Source organism: Anabrus simplex, chromosome 9 (assembly GCF_040414725.1).
Source record: "Anabrus simplex isolate iqAnaSimp1 chromosome 9, ASM4041472v1, whole genome shotgun sequence".
NCBI lineage: Eukaryota > Metazoa > Arthropoda > Insecta > Orthoptera > Tettigoniidae > Anabrus > Anabrus simplex.
This window is the reverse complement of record NC_090273.1, coordinates 104,600,178-104,623,173: the sequence shown is the minus strand read 5'-3', so window position 1 is coordinate 104,623,173 and position 22,996 is coordinate 104,600,178. Positions and strand designations below refer to the sequence as shown.

Below are 22,996 nucleotides of genomic sequence, written 5' to 3'. Positions count from 1 at the left end.
GTTGTACTTCCTCTTAAAACAATAATCACCACCATACCACCACCTGAGGACAGGTCATCAACGATTTACGCACTCCTATCTACTAAGGAGGGAAGACCCTCCGATGTGTTCTTGTGGTGCCGACTTCACCGTGGCCCACACCCTAACAGAGTGCACCGATCTCTCTGGCCTAAGACGTAGCCTCCGTCTGCAGGAGACAGTCAAATGCATACTAGCCATGACTTGATTAATGCTGAAGTCGTTGTCCGTTTTAAGTGTGACAGTGGATTCATTAAGGCTATGAAATTTCAAGTGTTCTGGCTTTTTTAATTTATAAAAAAATGCTATTTGTTCGGGCGTCGACCTCAAAAGTTATTTTACCCCTACTTGAACCATATGTGATATACCTGCGTGTATTTTGTAAGTGGCGGAAGTGTAAGATGTTGAATGAAGGCAGGTTAAGGACGACACAAACACTCAGTCCCCAGGCCAGGGATATTAATCATTTTACAATTAAAAACACCTGACCCGGCGGGAATCGAACCCAGGTCGCCCGGTGACAGGAAGACGCGTTGACCCCTACACCGTAGGGCGGGACAAGTGTTCTGTTACTCAGGGAACTTAATGTTCCCGTTTGATTCTTACTGACCTTTTCGTCTTAATATTATAGTCTTTCTTTTTATTTTGTATTTCATTTCGAAATTTCTTTGTTGAATAAATAACTTAATTTTATTTTAAATTTATTTTCCACTTAATTTGTTGAGAGAGGATGATTATTGCGTTGTACTTCCTCTTAGCGGTAGTTATGCGTAAAAGAAGGTGCGGGTGTGAATGGGTTTCAAGCTACGAAATTATAGTGCATGTAAAATTAATTTAAAATTTAACAAGGTTATATTTCCTTTTCAAAAACAAAGCAATAACAGACATGGCAGGTACAATGTAGCAAAACAAGGGGAGTTACAATATTTACAGGTTTTGGGCTTCACGCCCTGACTTCAGCGATCAGCTCAGTTTTACCACAAACACAAGTTTTAACAGAGGGGCAGAAAACCCCATTCATCCCTAGGAGCCCCTGGCTCCGAATTACACAGAAAAGCCTCCACGAGGCATATGACACTCCATTTCAAAAGAGCGATCCGCTCTCAAAATTTAAGCCTCTCAAAGGCCACACCAAACTCTACCTTCAAGCTGTCCTCTAAGGACGTATTCACAGGGGTAAAATACCCAACCTACTGAGGTCTATTGAATGAAAAAGAAAGTTGATTGCATGACCTCTAAAATAACAATTTGAGAGGAGGCTAACCGCACTCCTGATACACTTTGTTTAAGACCTACTTGGCACTAGGCCGTTAATACAAGGGCTAATCCCATACTACGGAGGTGACTTCAGAAAATAACAATTTACATTACATCACGGAAGAATTGGTTTGAGAAAATAAGTCCACCTCAAAACAATATGAGTGGGAACTCGAGAGGGTTAGCACTCTCTATCCCAATATGTGGTTTAGAAGATAGGATAGGTACCAGTAGTCTTTACATTTTAAAGGAAGGTTACATGGTGGAAGGCCTAGAACCCGCCCCGAAGATTAAACTGCTAAGCAAGCAAAGAAAGAAGTTATTACTTGGCCATTACCTTGTTGTAGACGCCGCCGAAGAAAGAGGCGCTTCCCGCCTCCTGCTATGTACTTAATACACTGAAAGATGGAACAGAAGTGGCCTGGAGACCCTAAAATCAGCAGTTTATATCCTCTCGCGGAAGATTCTAGGCGTTAGGGGAAATAAAACACCCTCCCACAAAAAATTTTATTGGCTAGGGAAAATAAACCCCTACATAGAGGAAAAAGAAACACATTATTGGTGGAAAATTAATTAACGAAATTCGGGATTGGCTAGATCCAAACTAAGGGGAAAAAGAGGGGTATACAGCCAACTTAAACAATAACAGAAAGAAATTTAGCAAGGAACAAACATTTGAAATAAAAATTTCTTCAACAAAATAGTTCTTTGATTTCGCACTAGGTTGCACTATTGTAATTCTTCAGTAGTGTCCTCTAGAAGAGAAAGTTCACACTTCTTACTTCAAGCGAGACAAAAACACATCAAAAGTGACACAGTTCAAAAACTCAAAATTTTCCACGTGGTGACATCTTCTGAAAAAGTAGAGAATTAATAGAATAGATAAAGTTCAACCTTCCTCCAGAAGAGGAGTTTCAACTGGCGCAACTTTTAATTAAACGGTGTAGAGGTGTACCGCCCGGTACAGACCTCCCCCCCCCAAAAGTTCCTCCAGGGGTGACACATGAAATCAGTTTGAAACAAAGTCCAAGTAATGATGTTGATACGAAGATAGATAGCAGAAGCATTTACAAGATTTCTTAATTCAGTTTCAAAATATTGTTGTTGCAGGTGAATGAAAGTCTTTATGTTTGTAGAATTTGAATTTCTGAAGATAAACTTTTAATACTTGAAAGTGATGAAAAATTTGGCAATGTCCACCAATTATTTTTGTTGAATTCCCAAGTGTAGTTATTGCTTATGGTGACTGTCCATGTAGTTGATGTAGATTGAGTCGGATGGCCAGACCGGCCGTTGCAGCTTGCGTCCAACGGAGGCCGCTCGGACCCCTCAAGTACCCTGAGATACCGCTCGCCCGCACTATGAGGGGAGCAGAGGAGTTGAAGTACGCCGCGCCCGCGGTGAACAGATACAGGCTGCGGGCATGTAGCAGGTCGTGCGCCGCACATCAGCCTTGGCCGGGAGGAGAGTTCCGGCTCGCCGTGCACATGTCGTCCTCGCTGGAGAGGAGGGGGCCCATCCCCCTCCCCAGTCGCTGCACGGCGCTGCGCGGCTGCGGGGGCGCTGAAACATTAAAGCTAGGCGGCAGAATTGTGTTGGACTATCATCTTCTTTGAGGGTACAGGCTTGTGGAGAGGTTGAGGGGCCAGCGGCGTGTAGATATCCATGGCATTTACTATTATGAAGCCACAGTGTAAGGTGGAGCAGGAGACGGGAGCGTGGTAATGGCCGTGGCAAGCACAGGATGGCAGTTTAACGGGTCGGGGCAGGTTTTACACAAGGCTTACATCTAAAACCAAAATATTACAGAAGGGGCAGAATGCCTTAAAAGTGAAACTCAAAAAAAATATAACCTTCATATCCTTTCAAAATAATATGAAGCAAGTTAACACAGAAATTACACCGGTTTCACCTGGGACAGGTGAACTCTAAATATCCTTTCGGTGGCTGGATTACTTAGCAATAAGGTAACCGGCGTAAGAAAATCGAGAATGATACAAGGCCCATGAAATCTGGGGGCAAGCTTGCCCGCGGGAACAAAATTTTTGACCATAACCTGGTCACCTACCTTCAAAGTGGTGGGTCTCCGTCCACGATCATACCTTTCCCTAACCTTTTCATGAGACACTTTAAGATTGGCTTTAGCCTTCTTCCAAAGATCTTTAATGTTGTCCGGATCTATTGTCTCGGGCAGAATGTCATTCAGAGACCAGAGGTTAGAGAGCGGCGTGTTGGGAACGAACTTAAACATCAAAGAAGCTGGAGTAAATTTGTGTGATTCATGAACCGCCGAATTCAAAGCAAAAGCTAACCAATGCAGGGACGTGTCCCACCTGGAATGATCTTCATGATGATAGGCAATAAGTGCGGACCTGAGATTACGGTTAACCCGTTCAGCCAGAGATGGTTGAGGGTAATAAGCGGAAGTAGTTACATGAGAGATGGACAAGTCAAAACAGAATTTACGAAATAAATTTGATGTGAACGCCTTAGCATTATCAGATACAATATATTGGCACGGACCAAAAGAAGCAAAAATAGAATTTAGGCAAGTAATGGTGGACTGAGCGGTAGCCAGCTTAGTCGGAAATAACCAAGAAAATCTAGTAAAGCCATCTACGCACACAAAGATGAACTTGTTAGCATTACCCTTTGACTGGGGGAAGGGTCCTACATAATCGATATACAGGCGTTCCATGGGGCGCGACGCTTGATGCGAAGACAAAAGGCCTACCTTGGTGGACATGGTGGGTTTACTAAGCAAACAAGATTTACAAGCTTTTACAAGTTCACGGATTTCACCGTCCATACCTTTCCAAATGAACATTTCACGAATTTTTTCACGGGTTTTAAAGATTCCAAGATGCCCTCCTAATGGGGTCTCATGATAATACTTGAAGATCATAGGCACAAGAACAGCTGGAACGACAACTTTCATCATCTTGTCATGCCTCGAAGGGCAACATAAAACACCATTCCTCAGAACATAAGGGACAACATGTTCCCCAGAAGAAAGGGTTTCCATTATCGGAGCCAGCGTCGGATCTTCACGTTGGTACTTCTCAATATCTCTAAAGAGCATGGGAGCATCTGTTAGGATGGCATTAACCTCAGATAGTATGGACTCGGAAGGTGATGAACTGTCGACAGGTTCATGGGTCTCGACGTCGTTAGAAAACATACGGCTGAGTCCATCAGCAACAACATTTTCAGTACCTCTGATATGTCGTACATCGAATTGGAAGGCAGAAATACGGATGGCCCAACGGGCTATACGACCAGTACGACGCGGCCTACCTAAGACCCAGCTTAAGGCTTGATTATCTGTCTCCAAGTCGAATTTGACGTGTTCCAGATAGAGACGGAACTTTTCTAAGGCGAATAAGACTGCCAAACCTTCAAGCTCATATATGGAGTACTTTGCTTCTTGAGCTGACAATGTCCTAGACGCATAGGCGATGGGGCGCCTCCCTAGTTCAGTCTCTTGAAGGAGGACTGCAGCTACCGCCGACGACGACGCGTCGGTTTGGACGATGAATTTCTTCGAGAAATCCGGCATAGCAAGTACAGGGGCATTACAGAGAGCTAATTTAAGGTCTTCGAAAGCGGCTTGTTGAGAAGGTCCCCACTCGAATTTGATGCCTTTCCTACGAAGAAGGTTTAAGGGCGCCGCTCTATTAGCGAAGTTAGGAATGAACTTCCTGAAGAAATTCACCATGCCAATGAACCTGGCGATACCTTTAATGTCCTTGGGAGGTTTAAAATCACGGATGGCCTGTGTTCTAGAATGATCGACTGCTACACCATCAGGTGACACAATATGATCTAGAAATGACATAGAGGGCTTAGCAAAGGCAACCTTGGACAACTTAACAGTTAACCCAGCCTTACGAAGGCGATTGAGAACTTCTCGCAGATGATCTAGATGTTCTTCATAGGTTTCGGAAAATACGACGACATCATCTAAGTAGTGATATAAGTACTCGAATTTGATGTCGGAGAAGACCCTATCTAGCAGCCTAGTGAGTACAGCTGCTCCCGTAGGGAGCCCGAAAGGCACGCGGTTGTATTCATATAAATTCCAGTCCGTGGCAAACGCTGTAAGATGTTTAGACTCTTCGGCTAGGGGAATTTGATTATAGGCCTGATTTAAGTCCAAGATGGTGAAGAACTTGGCCTTACGAAACCATGAAAAACAAGAATGAAGGTCGGGAAGGGGCACAGATTGCAACACCACCTTCCGATTGAGAGCCCTGTAATCAATGACAGGCCTGAAGCCTCCTTGGGGTTTCGGGACTAGAAAAATAGGCGAAGAATACGCTGACTTAGAGGGCCTAATAATACCATCCTTCAACATCTGATCGATGATTTCTTTCAGAGCCTTCATTTTAGGTGGAGATAGCCTATACGGTGGAAAACGGACAGGAATCGAATCCGTGACCTCAATTTTGTATTCAATAAGGTCAGTAACACCAAGAGTATCAGAGAACACCTCGGGAAACGACTGACACAGTTTCCGAATACTATCAGCCTGATCCTCAGGTAGATGTCTAAGGTCTAACAACATCTCATCCTGGGTAGGCGAAATAGATGAACATGATACAGAATTACACTTTAACAAGGGAATTCTACAATTGGACGCAAATTTGAATGTGCACGACCTACTCTGGAGATCGAGCACAAGACCAGTGTGAGAAATGAAGTCCGCTCCCAATATGATGGGGCAAGACAAGTGCTTAGCCACAAACAGTTTGATTTTCCATGTAAATTTAAAAATACGAATTTTGACCAGTACGGAACCTAGAATTTCTAATGGCGATGAATTAGCCGAAACATATTGAATAAGAGCTGAGACATGGTCAGGTAGTTTACAAACAGATTTCAATTTAGAATACCATTCAGCCGAAATAATCGAACAAACACTGCCTGAATCTAAGAGAGCTGTTATAGGCTCGTTATTTAACTCAATCTTAAGAAAAGGAACAGGTGCGGGGGTATCCGCCGCAATCCTAAGACATTCTTTAGGGCATTCAAAAGATGAATTTGAAGGCTGATTGTTCTCTGCATTTACAACCTGTTTACTAGGGGCTGAGTCTCGGGAAGATGGATTAGTCGACTCAGCCGATGCCACTAGTCACTTTTTATTATTGGCATAGGTGGAATTTGCACCAGAAGTTGAGCAGGAGGGGGTGCTATTTGAGTTTGGGCAATTTTTGGCGATATGTGAGAAGGCCCCACACTTAAAACAGCCTTGTGATGAACCAGCTCCATTATTTGCCCTACTAGACTTGATCAGAGGACACTTATTGCGAAGATGGTCAGGCGACCCGCAAGCATAACATTTACGGGGCGTGACTGGTCGGCGAGGTGGAGGCCGAGTGTTACTAAAGGAAGGCGGGGGTTCTTTCGCTACACGCAAAGAATCAGCGTATCTAACTCCTTCCGCTGAGACGGCCAACGCTTCAAGTTCAGAGAAAGTTTGCGGGCACGCCGCAAAACACAAGTATGATCTATAAGATGGTGAAATGCCTTCCACAATAGCTTGTACAATTTGATCCTCAGGGAAGTGAAGAGCAAACACCCTAGTATAAAACTTAATATCTTGGATGAAGTCAGCCAAGTTTTCGTCCAACCTCTGTACTCGATAATAGTATTTCTGAATAAGAGATGACCTCGCGCGGGCAGGAATAAAATTTGCAAGCAGATGTGCATGGAAATCTTCGATAGATGACTGTTCAGCTATGGCTCTTACTATTTTATCTGAGAGAACCCCAATAGCATAAGGATAGATAATTTGCAAAATTTGACATGGGGAAAGAGAAAACACAAGGGCATGATCCTGAAATTCCACTAGAAATCTTAAAAATGAAATTACGTCACTGGTGGTATTAACGGAAAACTTGGATATACCTCTGAGCAACATTGCCAATGGATGAGGCAAGCTGCTAAACCCGGGCGACATAGTAGGTAAAGGTTTCAATGGCAAGGAAGTTAATTCAGCACGTACATTGTTCAACGATGTGCGGCGTTCAGACTCGTTGTCCAATGGGGCAGAGATAGTTTGAGCAGCAACGGTTATCCTATTGCCTTCTCCCTTAGCAGGTTCTTCCTCACTACTTACATTCACAACGGTGGGCTGATCAGATTTGGGAGGAACTTCCCCAGTTAACAATTGAGTGACTTTACTAGACAATTCAGAGATAGTTTCAAGGAGCGTATTAGCTTGCTTCCTCTGAACGTCATTCACCTTCAGAGACAACAGATCATTAACTCTATTTGAAAAGTGATATAGCCTGCCTTGCACACGCTTAATTTGATTAGGAGACGGATCGTTTTCATCAAAAAAGCTGACTACAGATGCTAGCCCAGTAATATTCTCAACGATCGTGGAAAGAGAGTCATCAATTTCTTTCTCTCCCAAATTGGGGATGGAAATGGGCAAATCAAGGGACTCTCTAAGCTTGTTGGTGTCGATTGCAACCGTGCCTCCAGATTGCACATTTCTGATAGTTAACTCGTATATCAACTCCTCTTTGCGCAAGTAGTTAAGGAGGAGAACATCGCGAGGGCCGGGCATGATGACGGAACAATTTTGAAAAACTCAAAAAATTCCAGCAACTGAGAAAATTGTTAGAGTTCGAATCAAAGCAATGTTTAGCCGTCAAAAGGGGCTAAATTGAGACCCATTCAACCACGTTCTGCTACCACTTGTTACCGTGTTTTAGCGGTAGTTATGCGTAAAAGAAGGTGCGGGTGTGAATGGGTTTCAAGCTACGAAATTATAGTGCATGTAAAATTAATTTAAAATTTAACAAGGTTATATTTCCTTTTCAAAAACAAAGCAATAACAGACATGGCAGGTACAATGTAGCAAAACAAGGGGAGTTACAATATTTACAGGTTTTGGGCTTCACGCCCTGACTTCAGCGATCAGCTCAGTTTTACCACAAACACAAGTTTTAACAGAGGGGCAGAAAACCCCATTCATCCCTAGGAGCCCCTGGCTCCGAATTACACAGAAAAGCCTCCACGAGGCATATGACACTCCATTTCAAAAGAGCGATCCGCTCTCAAAATTTAAGCCTCTCAAAGGCCACACCAAACTCTACCTTCAAGCTGTCCTCTAAGGACGTATTCACAGGGGTAAAATACCCAACCTACTGAGGTCTATTGAATGAAAAAGAAAGTTGATTGCATGACCTCTAAAATAACAATTTGAGAGGAGGCTAACCGCACTCCTGATACACTTTGTTTAAGACCTACTTGGCACTAGGCCGTTAATACAAGGGCTAATCCCATACTACGGAGGTGACTTCAGAAAATAACAATTTACATTACATCACGGAAGAATTGGTTTGAGAAAATAAGTCCACCTCAAAACAATATGAGTGGGAACTCGAGAGGGTTAGCACTCTCTATCCCAATATGTGGTTTAGAAGATAGGATAGGTACCAGTAGTCTTTACATTTTAAAGGAAGGTTACATGGTGGAAGGCCTAGAACCCGCCCCGAAGATTAAACTGCTAAGCAAGCAAAGAAAGAAGTTATTACTTGGCCATTACCTTGTTGTAGACGCCGCCGAAGAAAGAGGCGCTTCCCGCCTCCTGCTATGTACTTAATACACTGAAAGATGGAACAGAAGTGGCCTGGAGACCCTAAAATCAGCAGTTTATATCCTCTCGCGGAAGATTCTAGGCGTTAGGGGAAATAAAACACCCTCCCACAAAAAATTTTATTGGCTAGGGAAAATAAACCCCTACATAGAGGAAAAAGAAACACATTATTGGTGGAAAATTAATTAACGAAATTCGGGATTGGCTAGATCCAAACTAAGGGGAAAAAGAGGGGTATACAGCCAACTTAAACAATAACAGAAAGAAATTTAGCAAGGAACAAACATTTGAAATAAAAATTTCTTCAACAAAATAGTTCTTTGATTTCGCACTAGGTTGCACTATTGTAATTCTTCAGTAGTGTCCTCTAGAAGAGAAAGTTCACACTTCTTACTTCAAGCGAGACAAAAACACATCAAAAGTGACACAGTTCAAAAACTCAAAATTTTCCACGTGGTGACATCTTCTGAAAAAGTAGAGAATTAATAGAATAGATAAAGTTCAACCTTCCTCCAGAAGAGGAGTTTCAACTGGCGCAACTTTTAATTAAACGGTGTAGAGGTGTACCGCCCGGTACAATCACCACCACCATCGAAAAGCTTTTCTGAATTTTCGTCTTACGATCTCTCACTTTCATTGCATACCGTAGTTGAGCATTATTTCATTATTTTATAATCAATGCGTACGCAAGAAGAAAATAAAACAAATAAATTATTGAACAACATTGAACCCGTGTTAAACAACTTAAATTATATGGTTAATTTTCAAGAGGGAATAAGAGGCTACGTTACCTATGATTGTTGCCGCATACTGGCATAGGTACCTCCTAATACGTGAAGGACGGCTGTGACATTCTGCATCCTCATTTTCCAGGATATCCATGAAATCTGGCACTTTTGATTCCCTGCAGATGAAATAAAACACGTAATGATTAGTATTTGTTCTGTAAATTTCAATTTACCTTAATATTTAGCCTAATACTTTTCTCACAAGCTAGAAATGTACAGTCAAGATAAATGTTTAACTTCCTTTAAATATTTCAGTATAATATTTAAAGGAAGTTATACATTATATACCCAATCAATCAATCAATCAATCAATCAATCAATCAATCAATCAATCAATCAATCAATCAATCAATCAATCAATCAATCAATCAATCAATCAATCAATCAATCAATCAATCAATCAATCAATCAATCAATCAATCAATCAATCAATCAATCAATCAATCAATCAATCAATCAATCAATCAATCAATCAATCAATCAATCAATCAATCAATCAATCAATCAATCAATCAATCAATCAATCAATCAATCAATCAATCAATCAATCACCACTGATCATCATTTAGGGTACGGCAGTCGTCCAGGTGGCGTATTCCCTATCTGTTGTTTTCCCAGCCTTTTCTTAAAGAATTGCAAAGAATTTGGAAATTTATTGAACATCTCCCTTGTAAATTATTCCAATCCCTAACTCCTCTTCCTATAAATGAATATTTGCCCCAATATCCTCTTGAATTCCATACTTCTTTCCTACTTTTAAAAACATCACTCAAACTTATTCGTCTACTTTATATCATTCCACACGAATTCTCCACTGACAGCTCGAAACATACCACATAGTCGAGCATCTCGTCTCCATACTCCCAAGTCTTCACAGCCCAAATCCCCCTGTGGGTGGGGGCGGTAGAATGACACCCACGGTATCCCCTGCCTGTCGTAAGAGGTGACTAAAAGGGGCCCCAGGGGGTCTCTACTTTCGAGCGTGGGTTGGCGACCACGGGGCCCTTAGCTGAGTTCTGACATTGCTTCCACTTTCTTGTGCCTGGCTCCCACTTTTATCTATCCTGTCTGACCTTCCTTGGTCAACTCTTGTTCTTTTCGACCCCGACGGTACTACGTATGGAGGGAGGCCTAGGGAATCTCATTTTCACGGCCTTCGTGGCCCTTGTCTTCCTTTGGCTGTCACCTTCATTTTTCGAAGTGTCGGACCCTTCCATTTCTTCACTCTGATTAATGTTATATAGAGGATGGTTGCCCAGTTGTACTTCCTCTTAAAACAATAATCACCACCACCACCACCACCACCACCACCACATCCATCTCACAGCCCAAAATTTGTACAATTTTCGTAACACTACACCTTTGTTGAAAAACACCCAGAACAAATCGTACTGCTTTCCTTTGAATTATTTCCACTTATTGTATCAAGTAATCCTGGTGAGGATCCCATACACTGGAACCATATCCCCCTGTGGGTGGGGGCAGTAGAATAACACCCAAGGTATCCCCTGCCTATCGTAAGAGGCGACTAAAAGGGGCCCCAGGGGCTCTGAACTTTGGAGCGTGGGTTGGCGACCACGGGGCCCTTAGCTGAGTCCTGGCATTGCTTCCACTTACTTGTGCCAGGCTCCTTACTTTCATCTATCCTATCCGACCTCCCTTGGTCAACTCTTGTTCTTTTCCGACCCCGACGCTATTAGGTTTGCGAGGGCTAGGGAGTCTTTTATTTTCATGCCCTTCGTGGCCCTTGTCTTCCTTATAACGTGCTCCGAATTTTTCTACTGTTTTATGGATTCTACGTTTACTACGCTGCATATGCCGCTACTAACCTGCCTGTGCTCTCTTCGCCCGTCCAGCTTCAACGGCTCGTGCTGCTTACCCTCCCTCTTTCCTTCCCCTACCGCTTCGCTGCGCATTGGGTACTGTATGCTCTCGTCCTTTCTGGACGCTTCTACTTGAATATAAATTGGCCTGCTCTGGGCTTGAGCAGCGAGTTGGGATGAACACGACGATTTGTGTGGAGGGAGGACTTGGTTTTATTTTGCTACCAGCTGGACTGTGTGCAATGTTTCTTTTAAAATGTGCTTTTGTATACCGTTGAAAAGCTACGACTGCTGGACGGGTGAGCGAAAACTTTAATTTATTTCATTTCCATGTTGTTCTTTGAACTTTCTTTTAATGCTGCACTTCCTTAATTTTCAAATTGCCGTTACTGGCTACCAATGACAGTTCATGTTGATAATAAGCTAACTGCAGCTATTGATAGCGGTACCTTACTTTGGAATTACATTACCATCTCACTCCGAAGTTGGACTTTGTGATACGTCAAGTGATTGCTGCGATATGAACCATTGAAATTCAACTGTTTTCCTGAGCAAACGCATGAATAGAATCAATTGAACTATCACCTAGCTTCTGTTTGCTATTTTGGAATTTCATCGATACTGACTGATCCTATTTTTCCAAATCCCTGTTGGCAGCCATTGGTACTGTTTTCTTTCACGTCCCTCCCCTTTCCCCACCTTCCTATTCCGCATCCCTTCCGCGTTTTTTTTCTTCTACATGTATTATTGTACAGTGGCCCATATGTCTTTCAAATTTTAATGTTTTTTCGTGTTCATACGTAAATTTCTGTTTTCCTTGTGTAGGACACTCCTCATGTAAAAGAGGTTGTATGGTCGTCCCATCTGTTTTTTCTCTTTTGGAAGTCAGAACTAACTGACCTTTGGATGATTGTTGTTTTCTTTGGCTTGTAAATGTTTCTTCTGGGTGTTTTTTGCTAATATATTGTTATTATAAAAAAACTATTTCTTCATTGCCCTTTTTTTGTTGTCGTACGCCTTTCCTTGCCCTCACAAATTTTGTACCTACCTCGGTTCCTCTGAATATATGGACTCAGTGAAAATGCTTCCATTTATGCGCTCTGCTGAAAACCTTTCACCTTGAAAATTGAAAACTACCTGAGAACTTGTGCACGGACGGACTTATATTTCTTTTTTTTTTTTTTTGGAGAGTTGTTACACCCCTTTTGCTACGCCATCACGTGCGTTGATTGGTACTGCGTCAGTTGGATTAGTATCCTAGTTTATGCCTTGTGTTTTTCTTGGTGCATTGTCTTACCATTCCCATTCTCGTGCATGGCGAGATCATATTCTGAGCGTACATACTTTACCTAAAATACGACACAGACCAACCCATACCAACCACCAACCGTCACACATACACACACTCAGATACACCACAAATGGTAGCAGACCTTTTTCTCTCATTACTCCATTTCTTTTAGTAAATTTTCCATTATGGCATGCTTCTCTGATAATTTCCCTTTGGGTGACGACAATTCTTCTCCCCCTCCTACTTATCATAATCTTTCTTTGCCTAACCCTCCCGTCAATGACTTGATTTCTTTTTCTATTTCTACTCCTCCGAGTTCCTTCTCTTATCCTTCGACTCCTTCATCCACTAACCCGTTTTCTGATCACAAGTCTTTCCCGTTTTTCACCATCACAACATGGCTCCGGATCTAGGCCCCCATTCTTCTCCATCCACTCCCCAACTTAGTGCTGTTGACAGTTCCTTGAATGTTCATATTATCAAACAATCTTTACTTCAGGTTCCGCAGTTAATAGCGACTGATCCTCGTAACCTTACTATGTGGCTTTTCTCTGTTCGTAAATTTCTCAATCTCAATTTAGCCTCTTTTCCTCAAATGCTTGGTTTGTTATCCGCTAAGACCACGGGTTTTTTTTCTAAATTTTGGTTGGATAACATGTCTCATTTTTCCACCTGGTATGAGTTACGTAATGCTATTCATAATTATTTTTTGCCTTATGAGATACGTTTTAAACTCAGTACCGAGTTCATTCGTCGTCACCAACTTCCGACTGAATCCGCACATGATTATTTAGATTCTATCACTACTTATAGTGATGTACTAAATATTGCCCACAATGTTGCTGAATTAATTTCGATTGTTCAGTTTTATGCTACTCCCTCCTTTCGACAACTTTTTAATGCACTGAACCCTCCAACTTCTATGCTTCAATTATATAATCTGGCTCAATCTCATGCTTTGTCTGCGTTAAGCGATACTTCTTATTATTCTTCCGTTCCACCACCGCCTATTCCGTCTTCCTTTTCCTCCACATCATCTTCTGCTCTGCGTCCTTCTAATGTTCGTTCCCCCATTGTCTGTTTTCGCTGTAAAGGACCGGGTCATATTTCTAAGTTTTGCACCACTCTGCCTGTGGGAAACGCCTTTCCCCCTCGCCGCTAGGCAGTCGGCGTATTCATGGGGAAAATCTGCCTTCCCACACTCTTCAGACACCTCGTCCTACCTCTGTGATTTCACCCATTCCCTTCACCTCTTCTTCCTTTTCGCCTTGTTCTACCTCTTTCCTACCTCCGACCTCTCATGTTCTCGTCACCGTTAATAACCTACCCTCTCTTGCTTTGTTAGATTCTGGTGCTGCTGTTTCTCTTATTAGTTTGTCATTTTTTCAATCTTTGCAATCTTTATGTCCCCAGCTCTCCTATTCTCCCTCTACTGTACGTTGTCTTTCTGCCTGCAATCAACCTTTAGAAATCGTTGGTGCTATTTCTTTGAATATTAAGATGCAAGATTTTTCTTGGCCTTTTACCTTTTTGGTTGTTCAGACCTTATCATCACCTATTATTTTAGGTTTTGATTTTTTTCCCATACTGGACTTATATTGGATTCGGTCAACTCTACGGTCTCCTTTCATTTTTCCTCTAAGTCTATTCCATTGGTTCATAGTTTTGACTTCCCTCTTTCTCATCCCTCTACATGTTTACCTATAAATTCTGTTCATTCTGACCGCGTTCAGTCCTTACTTGAAGAGTTTTCCGATGTCATTACCCCCACTTTGGGCACCGTAAAAAAAATTTCTGCTCACATTGATCTTACTGATCCTACCCCGGTTCGTTCTTCTCCTTATTTCTTGAGTCCCCCTCGCATGAAAATTTTGAATTCCTTAGTTGATCAAATGCTTCAAACTGAGACTATTATTCCATCATCTTCTAATTATGCCTCTCCCGCTTTCATCGTCGATAAACCCGATGGATCCTCTCGTTTTATAGTGGACTATAGAAAATTAAATTCTCGCATCCTCTATGATGCCTATCCTATGCCAAAATTGCAATCTGCTTTTCAACATTTTTCAAATGCTCAGTTTTTTACCATCTTTGATTTAAATTCGGCTTATAATCAAATTCCTTTAGATGACGTTAGTTCTCGCTATACGGCTTTTATTACCCCGAATGGACTATATCAATTCAAAAAAGTCCCTATCGGTTTGAATCTTGGCTCACAAATTATGCAGCGGTTTGTGGATTCCTTGTTTGCTGATATACAATATAAATACTTATTTCCTTTTATTGATGATATTCTTATTTATTCTTCAGATTTTGAAACCCATTTACTCCATGTTCGTGTAGTATTGACTCGCCTCCGCTCAGTCGGCTTAACTGTCAACCCTTCTAAGGTGCTTATCGCCCAGACATCTATTAAATTTTTGGGTCACATCTTAAGTTCACAGGGTGTGGCTGTCGACCCTGAAAGAGTTTCTGCCATTCACAAAATACCTCCTCCCTCTAATCTTAAGCAATTACGTTCTTTTCTTGGGATGATTGGTTTTTATGCCAAATATATTCCCAAATTTCTTTACTTTCCGAACCCCTCAATCTGCTTAAACGTAAAGGTATCAAATTTCATTGGTCTTCTCTTCAACAAACCGCCTTTGATACGTTAAAATCTAAGCTCTCTCAGGCCCCTCTTTTGCAAATCCCTGATTTTGATTTTAAATTTGAACTTTCCACTGACGCCTCCGATGTTGCCATAGGTGCTGTTCTCCAGCAGACGAAGAATCAAACTTTACCTGTTGCTTATTTCAGTCGTCTTCTTACCCCCGTTGAACGTAAATATTCTGTGTATGAAAGGGAGGCTTTAGCTCTCATTCTTTCCATTGAGCATTTTGCGGAGTACTTAGACCATCGCGAATTTTTAGTTAGTACTGATAACCAGGCCCTTTCTTGGTTATTACATAATGCCCCCAAAATTGGACGTACCGGTAGATGGTTGCTTCGCCTATCCCGTTTCAAATTTTCTCTTAAGTTCGTTTCCGGGTATCATAATTCTGTTGCTGACGCGCTATCTCGGCTTTTTGATGATACTTCATCTCATCTTTCTGAGCTTAATCAACTTCCTATCAACTCTGTTACTTCTATTTCTTCCCTTATCAATTTTCCCCTTTCCTTTCAATCATGTCTTGATCATCAAAAACTTGATCCTTATTGTCAACAACTTTGTCAAGATCTTTCTTCTCCCGATTATTCTGGCCCCTTTCGTCTCCACAATCACCTTTTAATTTTCAAACCTACTCCGCGCGCCACTCCTCGTCTCGTTCTCCCTTCCAGTCTCCGACAAATGGTTTTTCAGTATTTCCATGGATCCCCTGTTGGGGGTCACTTTGGCATGTCTAAAACTTATGCTCGTCTTGCTTCTCAGTTCTTTTGGCCTCAGATGCGGAAAGAGGTATATTCCTGGGTCCGCTTATGTGACTTGTGTCAGAAACATAAGCCCCCCAATCATCAGCCCTATGGTAATTATGCTGCCTCCCCCCTACTTACCTTGCTGAGAAATTCTATGTTGATATTGTGGGACCTCTTGTAAAATCTTCGAAATCTAACTCTTATATTTTCACCTTACTCGGCTTATGTGACTTGTGTCAGAAACATAAGCCCCCCAATCATCAGCCCTATGGTAATTATGCTGCCTCCCCCCTACTTACCTTGCTGAGAAATTCTATGTTGATATTGTGGGACCTCTTGTAAAATCTTCGAAATCTAACTCTTATATTTTCACCTTACTCGATGGTTTTTCTAAATTTATTGTTCTTCGTCCTTTACGAACTATTTCTTCCCAGATAATTATTAACTTACTATCTACCCAAATTTTCCCCATCACTGGAATTCCTAAAATGTTGGTGTCTGATAATGCTACTGTTTTCACCTCTAAACTCTTCTATAATTTTTGTTTTTCTCATGGGATTAAGAAAATCAATATTTCCCCCTACCACCCTCAAGCTAACATCGTTGAGCGTTATCATCGTAATCTAAAATCCCTTCTATCTATTTTTCATTCACATGATCACCGGACTTGGGATGCCGAATTGCCTTATTTTGCCTTGGCATCAAACGCTACTGTTCATAATTCAACCTCTTATACTCCGGCTAAATTATTTTTAGGCCGTGAATTACACACCCCTCTCTCTTTGACATGGGATTTGTCCTCTTTGTTGAACACTCCACCTCATCTTCTCACCCCTGATCATTTGCAGGATGCTCTCAAAAAGTTGTTTCAAGCCAGAGACCTCCATAAAAAAAAGCTTACAATTCTCGCGTTCGCTCTCCCACCTTCAAACCTTTGGATTTAGTTCTCTTCAAAAACCATCCCATCAGTTCCTCCTCTCAACACTTATCTGCTAAGCTTTCTCCCCGTTGGCTTGGGCCCTTTCGCATTCTTTCCTTTCCGTCCCCTGTTACAGCTTTGTTGCAATCCTTGGACAATCCTAATGATATTCGTAAGGCTCATTTTTCCCTCTTAAAAAAGTTCTCCGCTTAACCCCTTGGCTTGCCGCAGGGATGGACAATTCATACTTCATTTCATCTTTTTTTTCCTAGTGTACTATTGTTTTTTCTTTACTTGCGTTTGTTCACCCATGTCCCCCCCCCTTTTTCTTTCCGTTTTTTCTGTGGTTCATATCTTTGCTTTTTTCTTTCGCTCACCCGGTCATGCTCCCTCCACACACTTCGTCACTTCCTCCGGCTCCCCCATCGATCATTTCCCCTGATGGGTTTCTTTTTTTATGGGACACCATTTTATTAAATACTCCTCTGTCATTGTACTTTCATTTACTTAACTTTTTTGTAAAATTTTTGTACGGCCACTTATATATACATATTGTAACTTTTATTGTAAATTTTTTTTGTAACCCCTCTCCTTTTCTTGTCTCATCCCTCCCTTTTTTCGATCCGGATCGTTCTTTCTCTTTTATTCCCCTCCCCTCTGCCCCTCCCTTTTTTTCTTTTCTCTTCTTACTTGTAACTCATGCCTGTTCTTGCTTTTTGTTTTTGCCTCCTCGACGACGACACTCTCTTCGTGTTCCTGAGTTCGGCGCCCCTCTGGAGCATCAATGGACTTTCGTCGCTTCTATACCCAATCCTTCGGATTTCTCCGGCTGCTGGGAGTATATAACGTGCTCCGAATTTTTCTACTGTTTTATGGATTCTACGTTTACTACGCTGCATATGCCGCTACTAACCTGCCTGTGCTCTCTTCGCCCGTCCAGCTTCAACTGCTCGTGCTGCTTACCCTCCCTCTTTCCTTCCCCTACCGCTTCGCTGCGCATTGGGTACTGTATGCTCTCGTCCTTTCTGGACGCTTCTACTTGAATATAAATTGGCCTGCTCTGGGCTTGAGCAGCGAGTTGGGATGAACACGACGATTTGTGTGGAGGGAGGACTTGGTTTTATTTTGCTACCAGCTGGACTGTGTGCAATGTTTCTTTTAAAATGTGCTTTTGTATACCGTTGAAAAGCTACGACTGCTGGACGGGTGAGCGAAAACTTTAATTTATTTCATTTCCATGTTGTTCTTTGAACTTTCTTTTAATGCTGCACTTCCTTAATTTTCAAATTGCCGTTACTGGCTACCAATGACAGTTCATGTTGATAATAAGCTAACTGCAGCTATTGATAGCGGTACCTTACTTTGGAATTACATTACCATCTCACTCCGAAGTTGGACTTTGTGATACGTCAAGTGATTGCTGCGATATGAACCATTGAAATTCAACTGTTTTCCTGAGCAAACGCATGAATAGAATCAATTGAACTATCACCTAGCTTCTGTTTGCTATTTTGGAATTTCATCGATACTGACTGATCCTATTTTTCCAAATCCCTGTTGGCAGCCATTGGTACTGTTTTCTTTCACGTCCCTCCCCTTTCCCCACCTTCCTATTCCGCATCCCTTCCGCGTTTTTTTTCTTCTACATGTATTATTGTACAGTGGCCCATATGTCTTTCAAATTTTAATGTTTTTTCGTGTTCATACGTAAATTTCTGTTTTCCTTGTGTAGGACACTCCTCATGTAAAAGAGGTTGTATGGTCGTCCCATCTGTTTTTTCTCTTTTGGAAGTCAGAACTAACTGACCTTTGGATGATTGTTGTTTTCTTTGGCTTGTAAATGTTTCTTCTGGGTGTTTTTTGCTAATATATTGTTATTATAAAAAAACTATTTCTTCATTGCCCTTTTTTTGTTGTCGTACGCCTTTCCTTGCCCTCACAAATTTTGTACCTACCTCGGTTCCTCTGAATATATGGACTCAGTGAAAATGCTTCCATTTATGCGCTCTGCTGAAAACCTTTCACCTTGAAAATTGAAAACTACCTGAGAACTTGTGCACGGACGGACTTATATTTCTTTTTTTTTTTTTTTTGGAGAGTTGTTACACCCCTTTTGCTACGCCATCACGTGCGTTGATTGGTACTGCGTCAGTTGGATTAGTATCCTAGTTTATGCCTTGTGTTTTTCTTGGTGCATTGTCTTACCATTCCCATTCTCGTGCATGGCGAGATCATATTCTGAGCGTACATACTTTACCTAAAATACGACACAGACCAACCCATACCAACCACCAACCGTCACACATACACACACTCAGATACACCACATCCTTTGGCCGATACCTTCATTTTTCGAAGTGTCGGACCCCTGCCATATTTTCCCTCTGATTAGTGTTATATAGAGGATGGTTGCCTAGTTGTACTTCCTCTTAAAACAATAATCACCACCACCACCATCTGAACTTTGGAGCGTGGGTTGGTGACCACGGGGCCCTTAGCTGAGTCCTAACATTGCTTCCACTTACTTGTGCCAGGCTCCTCACTTTCATCTATCCTATCCGACCTTCATTGGTCAACTCTTGTTCTTTTCTGACCCCGACGCTATTAGGTTTGCGAGGGCTAGAGAGTCTTCCATTTTCACGCCCTTCGTGGCCCTTGTCTTCCTTTGGCCGATATCTTCATTCTTCGAAGTGTCGGATCCCTTCCATATTTTCCCTCTGATTAGTGTTATATAGAGGATGGTTGCCTAGTTGTACTTCCTCTTAAAACAATAATCACCACCAGCACCACGGTATCCCCTGCCTGTCGTAGGAGGGGACTAAAAGGCCCCCAGAGGCTCTGACCCTGTGGATGGGGGCGGTAGAATAACACCCACGGTATCCCTCGCTGTCGTAAAAGGCGACTAAAAGGGGCCTCAGGGGCTCTGAACTTTGGAGCGTGGGTTGGCGACTACGGGGCCCTGATCTGAGTCCTGGCATTGCTTCCACTTACTTATGCCAGGCTCCTCACTTTCATCTATCCTACCCGACCTCAGTTGATCAACTCTCGTTCGTTTCAGACGTAGACGCTATTAGGTTTGCGAGGCCTATGGAGTTTTTCATTTTCATGCCCGTAGTGGACTTTGTCTTTCTTTGGCTGATACCTTCATTTTTCTAAATGTCGAGTCCCCTCTACTTCCCCCTCCCCCCCCCAATCAGTGTTATCAGCTGATGATTGCCCAGTTGTACGTCCTCTTTTAACAATATTCAACACCACCACCACCGCTGTGACAACAATGGTGCGGCACCACATTCTCTATGCGGTCCGTCCTTAGGCTGATTCTCCACGAGCAGGTAAAACGCTGCTGTTCGCCCGCTACAAACCCGCTTGCGGAACAGAACTATGGGGTATTTGTAGAGCTGTCTACACGGGCGGTTTGCACGCCGCGGGTGAACGCGTCCATGAGCGGGCAGGCGGGTCTAACGCCAGCAGAGGCGTCATTCCCGCTAGCGGTAGAACAGCGAGTCATACTCCACGTGGCGGCAGTGAGCAGTTCACCCGCCTCTGTCGCACGAGAGGAACTGCCTGAAGTGTAGTATATTCTTTACTAGCTGATGTACCCGTGCTTCGCTACGGAATTCTACATTGTATACAGAAGTATAGGTTAGGTAGTGTACACGTTGTGAGCAAGATTGTATCAAATTCCATAGCTCCTAACGTTACCCTAGAAACGCGACGGGAAAGTCACCAAACGTCTTTTCTCATATGAAGACTGGGTTAGGGAATATTCATTGTAACGATAGGCCCGCTTGCCTACCATCAGTCACAATCAGGTTGGGGAGTTTAGATTATAATGGCAGACACTGCCTTTTTACATCCTCAGAAAGACTGTCTTAGTCATTTTTCCAACTGAAATGAACATAGGTCATTACAATGATGTCAGTAGGAATGGCGCGATTAAAAGCAATGTATTCATATGAAATACTCGATCAAATGAAAAACCACGCATTTTCTCACTTTTAACGAACAGTACTACGCTGCCGATCAAACAATCCAAATTTTCAGAGTCTGAATGACCAAGCCGCAGACAGCCGTGATCCATGAACACTCTTCGTCTTTTTTTCGGCGGGGATGGGGGAGGGTCCAGTAGTGGAGAGTTCCAGGGCAAAAACTATGCCCTTTTACTAATCTGTTTCCTAGGAATACACTATGAATCGGAAAATCTCAATTCACTACACTGGCGGGGGAAGAAACTATCTGACTTGGAGGCAAATTCTTCCTCAAAGCCAGAGGAGAAAGCCCCTCTTCACTGCCAATTTGGAATAAAATGAATATAGGTTTAATAAAAGTGAAGCAGAAGAAGCTCTTACGAAACGGCTCTTTTCAGGGTTGAATTTTGAATTATTTAGTGATTTGTGGTTCTATAATTCGGAGTAGGCCTAAACTGTAATTCTTTGCTTTTGTTTTTGTTTTGTAAGTTGCTTTACGTCGCACCGACACAGATAGGTCTTATGGCGACGATGGGACAGGAAAGGGCTAGGAGTGGGAAGGAAGCGGCCGTGGCCTTAATTAAAGTATAGCCCCAGCAAATTGTAATCCTAGACCAGGTCATACTACTACTACTACTACTACTACTACTACTACTACTACTACTACTACTAAGTGAGCCTCTAACTTAAATTGCCCAGTGGTGAGCCGATTCGATAACGCAGGGTGAGTCCACCAACGTTTTTTCTTGCCAGGTTCATTTTTAATATTGCTAATAACTGTAGTTGAACAGCTCCGACAACACAACCTATTCGTACGACATCCATCATTATAGTATGGCAGGTTTATCGCTGGTGGAGAATGGCTGCGTTTGTCGCCGGCGTTTTTGGCGCTGTTTACAGGCGTCAATTCAACCGCTCGTGTAGAATAGGCAAAAAGTTTGAGCGGTCAGGCGGGCGAACAGCGGCGTTTTACCTGCTCGTGGAGAATCAGCCTTAATGTTATAAGTAGCTGCTGAAATAATATCCTAATTTGAAGGGGGTATGCGAAGTAGCTCCTTTGGGAAGAGCTTTCGCATTACTGGCCATTCGCATGGTCGTTTGCAAGACTACTTTTTATTTATTTATTCTCTCTCAACCGCGCGTCAAAATTTCTTTTTTATTTCCTCCAGTTCCTACCTTGAAAGCCTTGCAGGCGGCCATGAACCAGGGGTGACAGTGTCTCTTGAGCGGCAGTGGTCTAGCGCCGGGGATATCCTGGTATGACCGCGACAGGGTAACCAATGCCGAAAGGAGATATGGGATTGCCTGGTGGGTTTAGGGATTTTTCTCATAACTTCATAACTTCTCCTTTACGGAGGGGTGGAAGTAGCTGGCAGAAGACTAGCCTTTGCACCTCAAGTTATTCTGAACTCTTGTACTAGGCTCTGTTCCTGCGTTAGTACTCGCTTGTCGGTCATTTGTCCAAACAGGTAGGTCACCACCGGCTGCGAGGCGGGACGGAACCTCACGAACCCCCCACACCCCTCAAAAAAGACGTAGCACGAGGATGAACGTAATGACGTGGCTTCAGAAACTGGAAGCAGATTTCTCTCTTGCCAACATCGATGTCTTGATGTAGAGGAACAAGAGCTTGGAGTCCCCCCTGTGGGTGGGGGCGGTATAATAACACCCACGGTATCCCCTGCCTGTCGTAAGAGGCGACTAAAAGGGGCCCCAGGGGCTCTGAACTTTTCCCCCTGTGGTTGGGGGCAGTAGAATAACACCCACGGTATCCCCTGCCTGTCGTAAGAGGCGACTAAAAGGGGTCCCAAGGGCTCTAAACTTTGGAGCGTGGGTTGGCGACCACAGGGCCCTCAGCTGAGTCCTGGCATTGCTTCCACTTACTTGTGCCAGGCTCCTCACTTTTATCTATCCTATCCGACCT

At 42.8% G+C, this 22,996-nt stretch overlaps 1 protein-coding gene across 1 annotated transcript in view; it reads right to left on the bottom strand.

The window, feature by feature from the left end:
* Positions 1–22,996, bottom strand: part of LOC136881295 (facilitated trehalose transporter Tret1) — a 44,416-nt gene that overhangs the window by 7,808 nt on the left and 13,612 nt on the right. Inside the window, exon 2 of the mRNA XM_067154093.2 lies at positions 9,679–9,791. Within this exon, the coding sequence (XP_067010194.2) occupies positions 9,679–9,791 (113 nt within the window). The remainder of the gene's footprint in view (positions 1–9,678; positions 9,792–22,996) is intronic.